The following is a 17,075-nucleotide window of genomic DNA, read 5'->3' on the forward strand; positions in this document are numbered from 1 at the left end:
AGTTTTGTGTAGGTGAATAGTATTTCTGAAGAGCTATCCATCAACAGTGGCGCTCCCAACAACATATTTCAGCTACAGCTTAAATATTTGAGACTTATTAAACATTTATGAAAAATGTTTGGCCTTTTGTAAACATTTTCAGAAATATTTGTACGTTAGTTTTTGTTAGAAAAGAACATTTGCGTAAAGAAGATATATAACAGGTATTCTGTAAATACACATTTTAAAGAGAAATCTCTCCAGAAAAATTCTTGAAAGCAGTTTTGAATTTGAAATCAACCAGCCCAGGAACAGGCACAATAGCGTTGACTCAGGTGAACCATCATACAGAACAAGTAGCAAATTATGAATAGCAAATACTCATAGGGAAAAGATATGGTGAGGAAGTCTTAAGTAATCAGAGTGGAATGTGTTCCCATAAACCATTTGTCAAATCATTTTCAATTAATACATCAGCAAAATCTGAATTTATTTACAGATTATTTGCAAATAGGAAAAGGGGATGAACTAATCTTTTATTACACATTCAAATTAATCTGGCTGACACAAAGGAAAAATAGTCCAATAAAATTTCCTGCTATTTTCACTGAAATTTAAATATATAGTATTTCATCAAATTCTAGTAAATACTTCACCCAGCTGAGTCTGCATCTAACCTTTTCCAGAAAGCAGGCTAATTGCTGATGCAAATATGCTGAAAGACTATGTGTCTTTACTTCCATTGCTTTATTACTTTTGTTGTTAAGATTCAGATTTTTTAATTTCTCTCTCTCATAAGTATTCATAAGCTTCAACTTGCCAGGAAATGTACACACAGAACTCCCACTGGGGTCAATTGGAGATGGGGTACAGAGCCTATATTAATATTGGGTCCCACATACGTATATTTATGTACAAGAAACTGATTCTTTAAAGTGACACTTCCAAATAATTTAGGGACAAACTCCAGATTACAATTAAAGAATGTGCTTGAGGTGATGGGGCAGGAAGATGTAAAAGAAATAACTTAAACAGAAATATTCATATGTTTTCTTCGTTTCCATTTTTTAAATTAATATGAAAAACTCCATTTCAATTTTTGGGTTGAAAACCATTCCCCTTCACTGATGGAAACGCCAACACGCTAATGCTATGCCTAGTACTATGGTATGAAAAACAAGAAAGTGAAACTTGATACAGGCTGCAAACTTCATTCATCAGACTACTTGAATTGCAATATCCAAGCTTGAATGGTGAAAAGTTAATCACATTTGAAAGTGACATTTTTATGTCAGTCTCTCTAGCATATTTATTACCGCACCCACACAATCTTTTTGGACAACTCCATTCCATGTCACTACACTACATCACTGGGAACTACTCAGAAGTGCCCGAGAAGATAACATGTTCAGACCCTTCAACTGTACCTGTTCCTCAGGCTTTTCACAGCTGGTATTGGGTTCTTAAGTAAACCTCCCAGTTTCTCAGTGCCTCTGTCCATCCTCTGGTATTCCCTACACACATGGTTTCTCCTCTTTCATATTTCAAATGGCCAGGAAATTGCAAGAGATTAATAGAGAATTGTCTGGGCCCCAATCTCCCGCAGGAATTCTTTTCATGCTAATCAAATTTTAAGAGGTCCCTATAGTAATACTCCCTCTCAAAGGCTGGAAGGAAGGAATGAGACAGCTAGAGTATAGCAGGATTTTCTGATTTTGCGTGTGACACCAGAGAGGGAAAGTTTCCCATCTGCTGGCAAAGTGAAGGAACAGCAGCTTTACACATCACTTCACTGCTGCTATCTGCAGAGTCCAGCAAAAAGAACCTTTGCAGTAGTTTCCCCCATCTGCCAAAATTAATTATCATCACTTAAAAGCATGGAGAGTCTTGCTGATGTAACAGACATTCAGACCTGCCTAGCAGTGCTAACTACAGGAACTTGGGAGTAGACAGACAGATCCCTACTCTAACCTGTAACTGGATGACATTGTTAATCATCATACTCTTCTTATCCTTTAAATATTCTTTATCTAAGAGGGCAGGGGGGACCTAAGGAAAGAAATGTAGGGATTCTTTAATATTAAAAAAGGTAATGACTGTGGTTTGGTTCTTCTAATGACTTGTTCGCTTCCACTAAATAAAAAGAAGGAAACCAAAAGTAAAAACCTCAAGCAGAAAAAATCTTGAAAAGTAGAAAGTGATGAAAGAAAAATATTTTCCTAGAGAATACTTAAATTCAGAGACATGGGTTGAAAACACAAAAGTTTCTCAATGTCACCTCTAAAATGCAGCTCTCCATTTGGTGGAATATGTCAGTCAGTTACTTCCCAGGAAAAATACCGAATTCTTCTGAAAAAGTCTAACAGCCCCAAACCCTAGTCAGTGCTGGGGAAAAACTATTCCCCTTCATTCCATCACACCTTTAATAAATAGTGGGGAATGCTGAATGCAGTGTTCAGTTGAGCTCTTTGGCAATATCACCTGAATCATAAGGCGCTGCCATACGTGTGGAGAATCCCAGCTCGCACTTCTTAAAAGTGAGGAAAAATGTGTAAATTTCACCCTCAGAGATTCTCCCACAGCCTTCCACTCATGGGCAGGAGGAAGGAGGGGCGGGTTCGTCCATAGACTTCCTCATGGAAGTGGTTGTCATTCCGTCTCCAGACTCAGCAGATTCTGTGGTTTCTGCACTGATCAAAGAGGTCTCTTCAGACACAAAGATCTGCAGCATCTGTCTCAGCTCTGGTCCCATTAGATTCCCTGCCCCAGTCTTTCCAAGTAGTATGTTCCGGGGCTGTTCCAGGCTGCATGCGGTTACCTCAGACAACCTTTTAAAGAGTCATTGTTGGGCAGCTGGGATTAGGATGACCACATGTCCCGATTTTATAAGGGCAGTCCTGATATTTGGGGCTTTGTCTTACATAGGTGCCTATTACCCCCCTACCCCCATGTCTCGATTTTTCACACTTGCTGTCTGGTCACCCGAGCTGGGATATCAGCTGGGAAATCTCTGAAGCTTGGGTTGGGCTTCCTCAGCTAGGGGAAGTATGCAACCCAGGCCTGGTTGGTGTGGTGCTCTGTCACTCTCTAGTGGCACCTGAACCATCTAGAGATTGAGGAGTCTGCTACAGCCTTGGCTTAAGAGGCATGTGGCTTTCAGCCCCTACAGCTGAGGCTTATACACTAAGGTTTCAATGTCCCAGGTTCAATCCTGCCTGCTGACAACTGGGCTCTGCCAGCATTATAAGTGAGGGCTCATCCGAGATGTCAACTGGGAAGTCTTTGAAGCTCAGAATGCGCTTTAACATGTCCTCTCTCAGAAGTGCACCCAGAGGTGTTTACCTCTTTCAGGGGCCATGTAGTAAGTGTAGATTATAACACCCAGACACTTTGCACAGGGTTCTAACACACTATTGCTATTTACTTAATCACATGGAAAATACACAGATTGGAACAAAAATTGTAAACCCTATACGCCATTCCCTGCCTCAGTTTCCTCAACACACCAGGCCATTCTATGGGCCTGGATCAGGGTCACTTGGGGTCATCCAACATCCTTCTGTTGCAATGCATCACGTATATGCACAAAAACAGAGCATTCTCCCCCAGCTTAGATAACCTGGCTTTGGCCAGTTCATCCCCTTCTTTCCTCTTGCCCACATGTCCTGTGGTCTTCCCCCAGTGATTTCTTTTAGAACATTTTGATTTGTCATCTGTCTCTTGGTTGACTTTCAGTAGCTTTCCATTCATAACCCCCATTCTCCTTAACACCAGCTTGGCCAAACTGGTTTCCCAACACGGGCACCTTACTTACTGTAATGATGCTGTCATCAGAACGATGCTGTCATCAGTTTTAAAGTTAAGTGTCCCCCATTGTCCTCAGCCTAATGAGTACCTGCTGTAGGTCCTGTCCAACAGGATGGACACACATAGAAAGAGGTTTCCCATGATTAGGAAATTTCATGACAACAATTTCATAATATCAACTAGAATTCACAAGTCTTACATACAGACACACACACACAAACAAATCAAGTCATATCAATCAGGCTTCCGGACACTCAAGTCAGCAATTCTATCCCTCAGTTCTCTTAACAACTGGTGCCACCCCTCCACACCATCCAAATCAGGCTTGTGTGGTTCCTTGCCACCAACAACCAGTTTGGTGTACAGAATGTGTTCAACTTTCAGTTATAACATCAACAATGCCTAAACATTACCTAAACCCAACATTTAAAATTCTAGTAATAAACCTGCCGGTTGCATGAGATCTAGTGAGGATCCACCTCTCTACCAAGTTTGGTGTAGGTGGATACTAGTTCTGAAGAGCTATCAGTCAACAACATATTTCAGCTACAGTCTAAACATGAGAGACTTATTAAACATTTATGACAAATGTTTGGCCCTTTATAAACATTTTCTGTAATATTTCTCCATTTGAGTTTTTGTTAGTAAAGAACATCTCTTTAATTAGAAAGTATAACAAACACTCATATAAATGCTTATTTTAAAGAGAATTTTCTTGAGAAAAGTTCATGCAGACATTTTGAAAGCAGTTTTGAATTTGAAGGTAACCAGCCTGGGAACAGACACAATAGCATTGTGACTCGGGTAAACCATAAAACAGAACAAGTAGCAAATTATGCATAGCAAATATTCACAGGGAAAAGATGTGGTGAGGAGGTCCTGAGCAATCAGAGTGGAATGTGTATAAACCATTTGTCAAATCATTTTAAATAAACACATTCACACATTCTGAATTTATTTGCAGATTATTTGCAAATAGGAAAAGAGGTTAAACTAATCTCTTATTTCACATTCAAATTAAGCTGGCTGGCACAGAGGAAAAAATTCCAGTAAATATTCCTGCTATTTTCACTGAAATTTAAATATACGGTATTTCATCAAATTCTAGTAAATATTTCAACCAGCTGAGTCTGCTGCTAATCTTTCCCAGAAAACAGGTTAATTGCTTATGAAAATATGCTGAAAGACTGTGTGTCTTTACTCCCGTTGCTTTCTTACTTTAACAAGAAAAGCTAAGATTCAGATTTTTTAATTTTTCTTTTTAATATAAATATTATCTCCTGAAGGTTCAACTTGCCAGAAAATGCACACAAAGGACCCCCATGCAGTGAATGCAAGATTGGGGTGCAAAGCCTCTGGTATGACTGGGTCCCTTATATCGTATACTTATGTACAATACTTATGCACATTCTTCAAAGTGACACTTCCAAATAGTTTAGGCAAAACTCTAGATCATGACTAAAGAAAGAAATTGAGGTGATGGGGGAGGGAGATGTAAAAGAAGTGACATGAACAGAAATATGTTTATTTTTTCTTCTTTTCCTTTTTTAAAATTAATATGAAAACATTCCTTTTCAATTTTTCAGTTGGAAACCATTCCCCTTCACTGATGGAAACTCCAACATGACAGCTTAGTGCTATGGTATGAAAAACAGAAAATGAAATTTGCCACAGGATGCACCTTCATTCATCAGACCACTTGAATTTCAATGTCCAAGCTCAGTGAAATGCACACTGAAAAAAAAGAATAAAGCTTGAATGGTGAAAACTCAAACTCACAATCTTTTCAGTTATCAGTTTCTTAAGTAAACCTCCCAGTTTTTCAGTGCCCTCTGTCCATCCTCTGGTATTCTCTACACACATGGTTTTTCCTCTCTCATAAGACAGATAGTCTTGTTGATGTAACTTACTGATGGAACACACATTCAGATCTGCCTATCCCTACTAACTACAGGTAGACAGACAGCTCCCTACTCTAACCTGTAACTGGATGACACTGTTAATTATCACTCTTCTTACCCTTTACATTTTCTTTATCTAAGAGGGCTGGGGGAGACCTAAGGAAAGAAATGTAGGGATTCTTTAATTTTAAAAAAGTAATGACTGTGGTTTTGTTCTTCTAATGACTTGTTCGCTTCCATTAAATAAAAAGAAGGAAACTGAAAGTAAAAACCTCACGCAGGAAAAACCTTGAAAAGTAGAAAGTGATGAAAGAAATTTCTTTTCCTACAGAATACTTAAATTCAGAGACATGGGTCAAAAACACAAAAGTCTACGAAAGACCTTGAACAGGCACCACTTGCTCAAGTTCTACACAAAGACAGAGAATCTAAGACATCATCATGATCAGCAGGAGTTTGCTGCAATTTTGCCTCATGCTGCTCTTCACCAGTAAAATCTCATGTCTGGACTGTAACAGGATTTATGTTCTACAAACCAGAGTGAACAGCAAGAGTTTAGAGCATCTGGAGAAAATGGGTGGAAACTTTCCCTTCCAATGTCTAAATGAAAGGACAGCTTTCAAGCCCAGAGATATCCTCAAGATCCGACTGTCCCAGCAAGAGTATGCCAAGGAAGCCATTCAGCAGATCCTCCAAGAACTCTTCCATATCTTTAACAACAATCTCACCCAAGCTGCCTGGAATGAGACATCCATAAAGGAATTTCAGAATGGACTTCACCAGCAGATTGAGAAACTGGGGACGTGTTTGAGTGCTGAGATGGAAAAGGAAATAACCTACCCAGGAAAGGAGAACCTCCTGCTCACCAGCCTCAAACTGAAGAGATACTTCCAGACAATCAACGATTTCCTGAAAGAAAAGCAATACAGCCAGTGTGCCTGGGAGATCATCCGTGCAGAAATATCCAGATGTTTCCTCATGCTCAACATACTCACAAAGGGACTTCAAAATTAAGGTATCATCTTTTCTTTTTTCCTAGAAAAACTCAGATAATATTATTTGATTAAAATAGCTGCAGAGAGATGGGTCAATAGGTTTATAACTCCTAATATGTAGGGCCCAATCTTTCTCCCATCATAATTTTATGCATAAAGCTATTTCAAAAATATGTTCAAATTGTTTTAGAGTAGCATATAATTTAGTGCTTCTCTACCACACACAATATTCTATATGAAAAATATATAACTATATCATAACTGCTAACTAATGACAAAATATTGTTAAGTAATAACTAACCATACCAAATATAATTTTGCCCAGTAAGTGTCTAAGTTGGGGAAAAGAACAGTGAGAAGCCCCCTTTCAACAACTGCCTCGTTAGACAACATTCCAGTTAGGACACAAGAAAACGGAGGGTCTGTGCTCACACACTTCTAGCCCATCATCCAATTCTGCACATGGGGATGGCCGAAGGTTCTTATTCTGCTTTTCTTTGTTTTGTTTACCCCTAAATTCAACAGCCTTAATAACAACAAATTGTGACAAGTGCAGTCAGGCTCAGGTTTTATGAGTTGACATCTGCTTAGAAAAAGATGGCCTATATTTGGCATTTGAAACTCTCCATGTTTGAACCATTCCCCTTTTTCATTCCAGCACATGCTGCTTCAAGTAATGATGTTATGAAAACAGCTGAATGAAACTGCACCTTCGCTGGAGTCCTTCATCTCTAAATTGATTCTACAAGCAGCACCTTTCGAGACTCTTATCAGTCCATCTTCAATTAAGCAAACTGTCAAACTTCAACTGTACTAGTTATATACTACTTGCCATTACTGGACTGATTTATTCACATGAGAAAATGTAAAACAGAAGATTTTGCTGAAAACATCGCAGAAGACAACATAGTATTTGAACCAAAGGAGAAAAACCTTACTAGTTCTTCATCATTGATATTACGCATTTGCTCCAATTTCCCTTGGGCTGCTTTTAAAAATGAAATCTTACCTCTGAACTGTAACATGTTTTGCTTCAGCATAACAAATGTGAACCAGGACAATTTCCAAACAAAGTGGAAGGATAATTTTCCTGCAACAGCAGAATGAAGAAAGAGACTTCACATGGCCCCAAAAGTTTCTCAAGCCCAGAGAAACCCAGAAAGAGACTGGATCCAGGAGATCATCCAAGAGATCCTCCAACAGATTTCCTACATCTCATGCTAAATACCCTCACAAGCTGCCTGGAACGACAGGCACATATAAAGATCCTGACATGGACTCATAAGCAAGTGAAACTTCTGGAGGTGTATTTTGCTGCAAGGATAACAAAGAAACAAGAATAGCCCAGTTTCTAGGCACTCTTAAATTTTAAACTAGTGCAAATATATGTTATTTTCCTGCACTGTGAAAATAGTTTCATATCATTTCACTGGATTTGTAAAAGTGTTTTATGTTGGTCCATTTATATTTATTCAAAATATTAATGTATTTCTTTTATTTATTTTTTTCAGAGATTTAATAATATTTATAAATAAATATTTATTTATACAAAATAGCAACCTACAGAAGTAGTGATTTGTATTAATTAGATTTTTTTTTTAAAAATAGAGACCCAAGAAAAATCTTCTCTTGTTACCTTAAGATTCCAGTTCAGCAAAGGACTTGTAAACATTTGCCTAACTTTAAGTACACAAGCTTCCCTTTGACATAAGTGGTTAAACGTGAGAACATGCTAAAGTGCATTGTGAACATAAACTCTGATTCAGCAGTGACTCCATAAGAAAAATAGCTATGGTCATTAGTTTTACCACTCCAACAGACCACATACCACAACCTCAACTCTGCAGCTTTTGTGTGTCTGTCTGTTACGAGATTATTTTTCCTCACAACATTTGTAGTTGCGGGTGTTTGGAGCAGTAGCTCATTGTGATTAAATTAAAGGAGTGATGGAGAGGCTGGCATTCCAAGAGGAAGACTTCAGGCTGTCGTGGTACAAAGTTGCTTGTCCCCTCACAACCCTAATGAGATGTGTGTGAACTGGCTCCCCATCAATCAGGTTTCCATGTCTGCAGACTCTGTTTCCGCTCTCCCCCACACCAAGGAGGCTTGTGTGGGCCTAACTGTCCCCCTCCACCACTCAGGTTTGGGTACACTTGGCTCACAAACAGCATCAAGCTTGTACATACCCAACCCCTCCTGTCATTCAGGCTTGTAAGCATCTGGTGCTGCTTCCCTTTGTTCTCCCCCTGGCACTCCCAAAACAAGCATGTGTGCTTATGGACTGCATGTTGCACCAACAACCAGCAGCTATATGAGCATAGTGCATCAAAATTTCAGTTGTGCTGAGAATAATGACTAAAAATTACCCTAAACCCAATAGTTAAAAATTACCTGAAAGCAAAACAAAACAAAACAAAATAAACAAAAACAAAAAACATCCGTTGGACCAAATCTTGTAAGAGTCTATTCCAGGGGTAGGCAACCTATGGCACGCGTGCCGAAGGCGGCACACAAGCTGATTTTCAGTGGCACTCACAATGCCCAGGTCCTGGTCACCGGTCCGGGGGGCTCTGCATTTTAATTTACTTTTAAGTGAAGTTTCTTAAACATTTTTAAAACCTTATTTACTTTACATACAACAATAGTTTAGTTATATATTATAGACTTATAGAAAGAGACCTGGTATTACTGGCACATGAAACCTTAAATTAGAGTGAATAAATGAAGACTCGGCACACCACTTCTGAAAGGTTGCCAACCCCTGGTCTATCTCTTTCCCACGTTTGGGTATGTAGACAGTATTTTTGAAGAGCTATTAGTCAGCCATAGCACTGTCTAGGATTAATTTAAGCCAGACCCTAAACCTGGAGATTTCTTATTTAAAAGAAGTCAAACAACCACTACATTAAATGTTCAAATAGTAAAAAAAATGAATCATGTGTGAATTTTTACACTGATTGGCAACCTGCCTTTGGAGAAAAAACAAGAATGTATGTCCCATTTTAAATCCCTTTTGTAACATAAACCAAACTATGGGGTCTCTAAGAGACTGTAAATTCTTCAGTCAACAGATGGCAGCATTGCAGAAGCTTTTGCCCTCTGTTCTCTTTATCTGAGGGTTTCTCAAACATTTCATTATGTGGACCTAATCTTACCAAAATTGTTCTAATGATCATTTCCCCTCCCATTCAAGATAAGGTAACATTTTTTTTTGGCAGGTACACTAAATGCTTACAAAGAAAGGTAGTACTAGAAACACATTTATATCATTTTAGCTGTCTTTAAAGGAACATGGGATCTGCCAGTTCTCTGAAGACCACCACCCAGTACTCCATGTACTACCACTGATTCATGTAACTCGTTTTGGTACCTGCTGATTTAAAGGCATGTATAAGGAGTTAACTATTAAAACAAAAGCCTATCCTTTCTTATGGTGCTGTAGCCATCAGCTGTCGAAATCCTTTCCTGCCCAAATCTTCCTCCCTTCATTCATTCCTTCATGCAGTTGGAGCCTACAGGTTATATTGACAAAACACAATTATATGAAAATAATGAAAGCAAAAATAGACTGTATGAAAAAGTCAAGGGTGACAAAATCACCACCTCCAAAATGTATCCCCCCACCTCCAGTGGAACTTGGCAGTCATATAGCACCTGGGAGCTATACAAACTCTTCAAACTATAGGTACTTCATTACCCGTAGAGTACAGAGGGGAATCTCCTCACATTCATCCCATCATACTGTTTATAAGATGTGCTATGTGGAAGAATCCATTCATCTATTGAAGAAGCCATTTGATGATATGTATCATCTAAGATTTCAGGCCTCCCCGTGGGAAAACCAACCACGGGGGGATAAAAAGGGAGGAAATGATACCAGTAATCCCCATTTAAGCTCACTTTTATCCTTCCACTGGCAGGCAGGAGGGGATACTAGCAGGTGTGACCCCAGCCTTCATCATATAAACAGATGAGCCTGTGGCTTCTACACAGAACACAAGGTCTTTTCATATAGAGCTACTGAGTCTCTGCATCAGTTGTCGGGACCAGACAGAGCCCCATTCTGGTCCCTGTCAGCATGGTTCCATTACAGCCATTCAACCAGAGCTTCCTTCAGGCAGCAGTTGCCTCAGACAGGCCCCGTAAGTGTCATTTCAGTGCAGCTGACATGGCGAGAGGCACCCACCAGACCTGTACTAGCACTGCCCCACCCCAATGCACGTCTGCTCACTCCAGGCCCTGCACATGGATCATAACTGTATGGAGAACACCCCAAGAGGGAACTATGTGCAAAAGCATCTGACTCCATAGCACCTCCTCTCACCCGACACACACTTCCATATGGCACAGGTAAGAGTCACAAGCAGAGGGCTCTATCCCTGCATGGATCCTCTGCAGCAGGCTCTGAGACCCTTCTAACCAACTTTTCTCAAATAATAGACTAATTGTTTGCCTACTTGCTGCAGGGGAGATGGAAGTTGGGGTGTTGAGCAGCTTCAAGTAATATTAGCAAGTGAATTCATGGTCTCCATTATATACAGGGTTTACAGTATTGGTCAATGGCTTTTAGCAGCCACACAATAACAATTATTCCAGTGCCCCTCAATACAGATTTACTGAAAAAGATTATTTCTCCCATCCCCCCCATTACCCTGTGATTACTTTGTTACCCTATACTCTCCTACTAGTCACATGACTTATTTCCCTCTCTTCTCAACATCTTCCTCTGGACTTCACCCTGGTGTGGACTACACATCCCCAACACCCATGGAAACTAATGGGAGAATGGGGAGCATAGCCCATGGCAATCTGGGGGCTCTGGTAAGTCTGCTTTCTCTGCTTTACAGAAACTTTTATGTAGCTGATACAAACGTGACATTTCTTATAAAAGTGCAGGAGACTTGGGAGACTAACCAAATTAATATGCACAAAAATCTTTTCATGGTTTATTCATGTGATTCTTCCTTTCTAATTTCAGTGAAAATAGTTTTCTTTTTGGATGAAAACACATTTTCCTGACATGATGGAAAAATCCAGCAAAACAGTCTTTGCTAGGGGAAGAGTACCAGAAAATGAAATGTGACCACAGGAAACAAAGAGGCTTAAACAAAGCAGAAGAGTTTCCCTGCCCATGCCAAGGGGAAAGCAAAAATCAAAAGAGAAGGAACCAGCAAAAGTGGTGAACACTGATTTTGATTTTTAAAAAATTCTTTGAATTATTACAACCCAGGGACATGCCTGTTAAAAATACACAGCATGACTTCTCTTCATAACACTGGCCACACTGTAAATCACAATCATCCATGTGGGTACCTCTCTAGTATGTGTAACTAATTGCTCATCTTGTTTTATGAATTACCCTCCTTTTTTCACCACTGTCAGCTACTCAGAGTGACCAATACGACATGATGTTCACACCGTCTAACTGCATCTATTCCTCAACTACAGTATATATATATGTTCAGATCTGGAAGAAAACAAAAAATTAAAAAAGCTTCCATTCTCACAGAGCACACTCTCTGTCTCCTTTGTTTTCCTAGAAGGAAGATACCGATATTTTCTGCTGTCTCCATATTAATTGTGCTTTCCAGGTTGCATGGTTGAAGTTGAAATTTACCAATATTTTGGGCGGCCTAACATAGGTGCTGCCACATCCCCTGGCTTGAAGTGGTTTCCTTCATATTCAGGGTTTACAGTTTGGTTCAATGGCTCTCAACAGCCCCACTATACAAATTGTTCCAGCTCCCCGAGGCCTAACCCTTTCCTTCCATTTCCTCTATACCTCAGAACTTTAAATATACCTAAACTATTTTTTCTGTCAAATGAAGGAGGTTATGAATGGGAAGTGTAGGGTTTGATGAATTGGGGGTCTTCTCTCTACCACTTCTGAAGTGTGGATGATCTTATTAAATTACATCTTTAAGTTAATGTATCATGAAAAGCCTGTATGCATGTGGATCCAGCATGAGTTAAAGGGGTTGTATATGGTCATTTGTGGTCACTTTCACAAAAATACAAAAAGGAGGAAACGTGGTAAAAGAACTAGAAAGCAGTGAATTAAACAGAAAGAAAAAGACTGAAGCCTTCAGCAGGGAAAAACCTTAAAAACAGAAAATGATGAAACAAAAATTCTGAAGACAAATATTTAATTTCAGAGACATGAAGGAAAGACACAGCAGTCTACGTAGGACCTTCAACAAACTCCAGGCACAAGGTTCCACACAAAGAAAAGGAGTGTATAGACATCATCATGACCACCAGGTGTTTGCTGCACGTTTGCTTCATGCTGCTCTTCTCTACTGAAATCTCATCTCGGCTCTGTACCATGCTTCACTTCCAGCAGAACAAAATGAACAAAGAAAGCTTGGAGCTTCTGCAGAAAATGAGTGGAAATTTCCCCTCACAATGCATAAATGAAAGGGCAGCTTTCAAGCCCTCACAGAATGTTGTTGAACTTTCAGTGTCCCAGAAAGAGAATGCCAAGGTGGCAATTCAAGAGATCCTTCAAGAGATCTTCAACATCTTTAGCAAAAACCTCACCCAGAGTGCCTTGGATGGGACATCCATAGACAGGTTCCAAAGCGGACTTTACCAGCAAATTCAGCGGCTGGAGGCATGTTTGAGAACACAGATGGAGAAGGAATTAACCAACCCAGAAAGTGAGGACCTCCAGCTCACCACTCGGAGAGTGAAAAAATACTTTCAGGGGATAGATGCTTTCCTGAAAGAAAACCAATACAGCCTGTGTGCCTGGGAGATCGTTCGTGTGGAAATACCCAGATGTTTTGTACTTATTGACAAACTCACTAGAAGGCTTAGTAACTAAGGTACAGTACAGATCTTTTCCTTGGAGTAAATGAATTAAGATTAGTGTCAATTATACAGCTGAACAGGGATAGCGGATATTTTATAACTCTGCTTATATAGGGCCTAATCCTCTTCTACAGGATCAGTGGCCAAATAGCAACTGATTTCCATGGCAGCAGCTTCAGGCACTTCCCATCCTCTCCTAGAAATAGATTTGCAATTACATCATTTCCTTTTCTGTGTTTCTACTTTTATTTAGGTTTGTGATTCTTCATAATCTCCCATAGATCAGGTGCTGTTATGCACTACATAATTGGCAGTCCATGCAATAAAGTACCTATATTTCGAATCCTTAGCCACCTCATCAGTACTTTGGTCATCAAATAATGATACTTCCCCTCCACCCCCAAGGTACTCTGACTTCTACATATGTAGTGTGTTTCTATTATGGTCATGGTTGCTATTTATTAATCTGTCCTCATCATATACCACAGCTTGAGAAGTTTCCTAGAGACGTTTATAAAATATATGAACTGAGCATATGATTTGGGAGAATATGAGGTGTGGAAAGATATTTTCATTTAATGTACTGATATTAATGCAATGGAAAATTTAGTTTTCCCTTTGTGTTTCAACCAAATTTCATTTCATTCCAGCTAAGGATGCAGCGACTACAGAGGTTAAAACAGTTGGATGAAATTGTACCGTGCAGTGGATTCCCTCCTCTCTGCTGATTCTTCCCACAGTGACTTCTAAGACTCCATAATACTTGACCTTCTATTATGGAATACACTCACTCCGTAATGAAATTCCAACTGCCCATATTACAGTTTACATGAGAATACTCTGTTGATGTACTCAAAGTTTAAATTGCAAAATGAAGGATATCCATGCAAAAGAGTTACAAGAAAATTAAGACAGGGTCAGACCTTAAACACTGTTGACATTATGGGTTTGGTATATATTTCTGTGGTTCAACTCTTCTCTGATCAGATCTCATCTCTGAACTGTAACAACATAGCAAATGTTAACTGGAAAAACTTTCAAACAAAAAAGATGTGCATAGTTTTCCTCTAATGTCAATCCTCGAGTGTCCCTGAAGGGGAATGGCAAGGTGGCAATCCAGGAAATCTTCCAATGTCTTCCTAATGCTTTTGCAAAAATCTCTCCAAAACTACCTGAGGTGAGAGTTCCATTCAGCTATTCCAACATACACTCATCAGCAAGTTGGGCATCTGGAGACATGTTTGGTTGCAGTGATGGAAAATGGGACTCTCTGACCAGGAGGCAAGGACCTACAGTTTGAAATGGATGAAAGTGAAGAGACACCAATTATTTCATAGAAGACCGGCAGTTCAGCCTCAGGGCTAGCAGGAGAATCTATATGGAATTATGGAGTTTTCAATTATGGGACTAACTCACAAAGAAGTTTAGAAATTTAAATACCAACATTTTTAGAAGTACTAACCGAAATCAAGTAATATTTTATACATTATTTAAAATGAGATGCAGTGGAATTTTAAAAGCTGTTGTTACTATTTATTCTATCTGTGCACTGTGAAAATATTTTCAGATCGTTTTATGATATTTATAACAGGATATTTATGTCAGTCTGTTATTTATTTATTGTTCCTATTTATGTATTTATCATAGATATTTGTTACTTATGAATAAATAATTATTTTATATAAAATGGCAGCCTATAGTAGTAATGATTTGAATTAAATACCTATTGAACCAAAAAGAAAGAAAAGGAGAATAAAAAAGAAAACTCTAATTGTTCAGCCTTAAAACCCCAATTTCATAGAGTACTTATGCACATGACTAGGCTGACCAGATAGCAGGGGTCAAAAATGGGGACAGGAGGTGGTGGGTAATAGGTGTCTATGTGAGAAAAAGACCCCAAAATCGGGACTGTCCCTATAAAATCAGGACATCTGGTCAGCCTACATGTGACTCACTTAAAGTATGTGAGCCCTCCCACTGATGTTAGTGCTACCAGTTAGGACCGTGCTTAAATACATTGATGAGTCCCAGTTTGCAGTAATTCCATATTAAAAATAATTGTTACAGAATGACAATTAGCCTTTCCATTCAAACAGACCAGACCTGAATACCTGAACTCTGCCACCTTTTACTATTCTACTTTTTACCAGGTTATTTTCCACCCCCCCAAAAAAACCTTGTCAATTTGGATGTTTGGTGTAGTAGACAGTTGTGTTGGAAGAGACTAGATTGGTGCCCTTTCTCCCAGTAAGCAAGACTGCAGGCACTCCTTAACACACACCAATTGTTAGCTGGTAATTAGCCTGCCCATACTTCATCAATCAGGTTAATGTGCATTCACATACCCTCTCGCCCCACCAAAATCAAATCAGGTTTGTACGTATCCATCACCTACCCACAATACATTTACTAGCACTGTCCCCAATATTAAGTGTGTCTCACATGCACTCTTATCAGGTTTGTGGCCCACTGCCTGATCCCATTACCTCTGTGTGCGCCCAGGCTAAATTCATTCTTGGATATACACCACAAACAAAAATACATGTGAATAATGAGAGCAGAAATAGGCCATTTGAAATGGGATTATCAAAGTTTCTCCTTCTCTGTCTCAGTTCTTCACCCATTAGACTCTCCACCCCACATCCTTTCAGTGCCAAGTAGTATTTTCTGGGGCTTCCCCAGGCTGCATGCAGTTGCTTTGGACAACCTTTTAAAGTGTCATTTTTGGGCAGCTCTCATAATGAGGTGCAGCCCAGCAGAGCTGCAATAGGACTGTCCCCACTCAACGTGGCTCTGCTCAGTCCAGGCCCCTGACACAGATCATAGAGAACCCTATGGAGAACAATCCATGGCATCCCGGGAAAGAGGGAATGATGGGTGAAGGCAGCCGACCCTATTCCACCTCTGCCCACCTCACCCACACTTCTGTGTGGAGCAGGTGAGAGGCTCACACAGAGAGTTCCATCTCTGTAGGAAGCTTCTGGGGCAGCTTCTGTGATCTTTGTAATTAATTCTCCTTAAACACTATATGATTTCCATGCCTATGTGCTGCTGTAACCCATGCCTGCTTGGTGTGGTGCTCTGCTCCACTCTAGTGGCACCGAACCCCACTAGAGATTGATGAGTCTGCTACAGCCTTGAGTAAGAGGCATGTGGCTTTCAGCTCATGAAGCAGAGGCTCATGCATTTAGCTCCAGAGGTCCCATGTTCAGTTCTGCCTGCTGATGACATGGATCAACAGCTATGGAAAGTATGCAACCCATGCCTGGTTGGTGTGGTGCTCTGTCCCCCTCTGGACCATCTAGAGATTGATGAGTCTCCTACAGCCTTAGCTTAAGGTGCATGTGGCTTTCAGCTCATGCAGTAGAAGCTCATACCCTATGCTTCAAATGTCCCAGGGTCAATCCTGCCCCCTGACAACTGGGGTCTGTCAGGGTTACAAGTGGAGGCTCGCCCCGCAAGTCAACTGGAAAGTCATTATAACACATTCTCTCCCAGAAGTACACTCATAGGTTACAGCCTTCTGGTTTACCTCTTCAAGGGACCATGTGGTAAGTGTAGATTATAACACCCAGACACT

At 39.9% G+C, this 17,075-nt stretch overlaps 2 protein-coding genes across 2 annotated transcripts; both read left to right on the plus strand.

Moving 5' to 3' along the window:
- The first annotated feature begins 6,128 nt into the window (after window positions 1-6,128).
- Window positions 6,129-6,701, plus strand: LOC120407288 (interferon beta-like). Its single transcript, XM_039542798.1, has one exon. The coding sequence runs from the start codon at window positions 6,129-6,131 to the stop codon at window positions 6,699-6,701; it is 573 nt and encodes a 190-aa protein (XP_039398732.1).
- Window positions 6,702-12,932: 6,231 nt separating this feature from the next.
- Window positions 12,933-13,564, plus strand: LOC120407289 (interferon beta-like). The gene has a single exon (XM_039542799.1). It carries the CDS (start codon window positions 12,933-12,935, stop codon window positions 13,506-13,508), a length of 576 nt encoding a protein of 191 aa, XP_039398733.1. The 3' UTR covers window positions 13,509-13,564.
- The last annotated feature ends 3,511 nt before the right edge of the window (window positions 13,565-17,075 follow it).

Source organism: Mauremys reevesii, linkage group 6, assembly GCF_016161935.1.
Source record: "Mauremys reevesii isolate NIE-2019 linkage group 6, ASM1616193v1, whole genome shotgun sequence".
NCBI lineage: Eukaryota > Metazoa > Chordata > Testudines > Geoemydidae > Mauremys > Mauremys reevesii.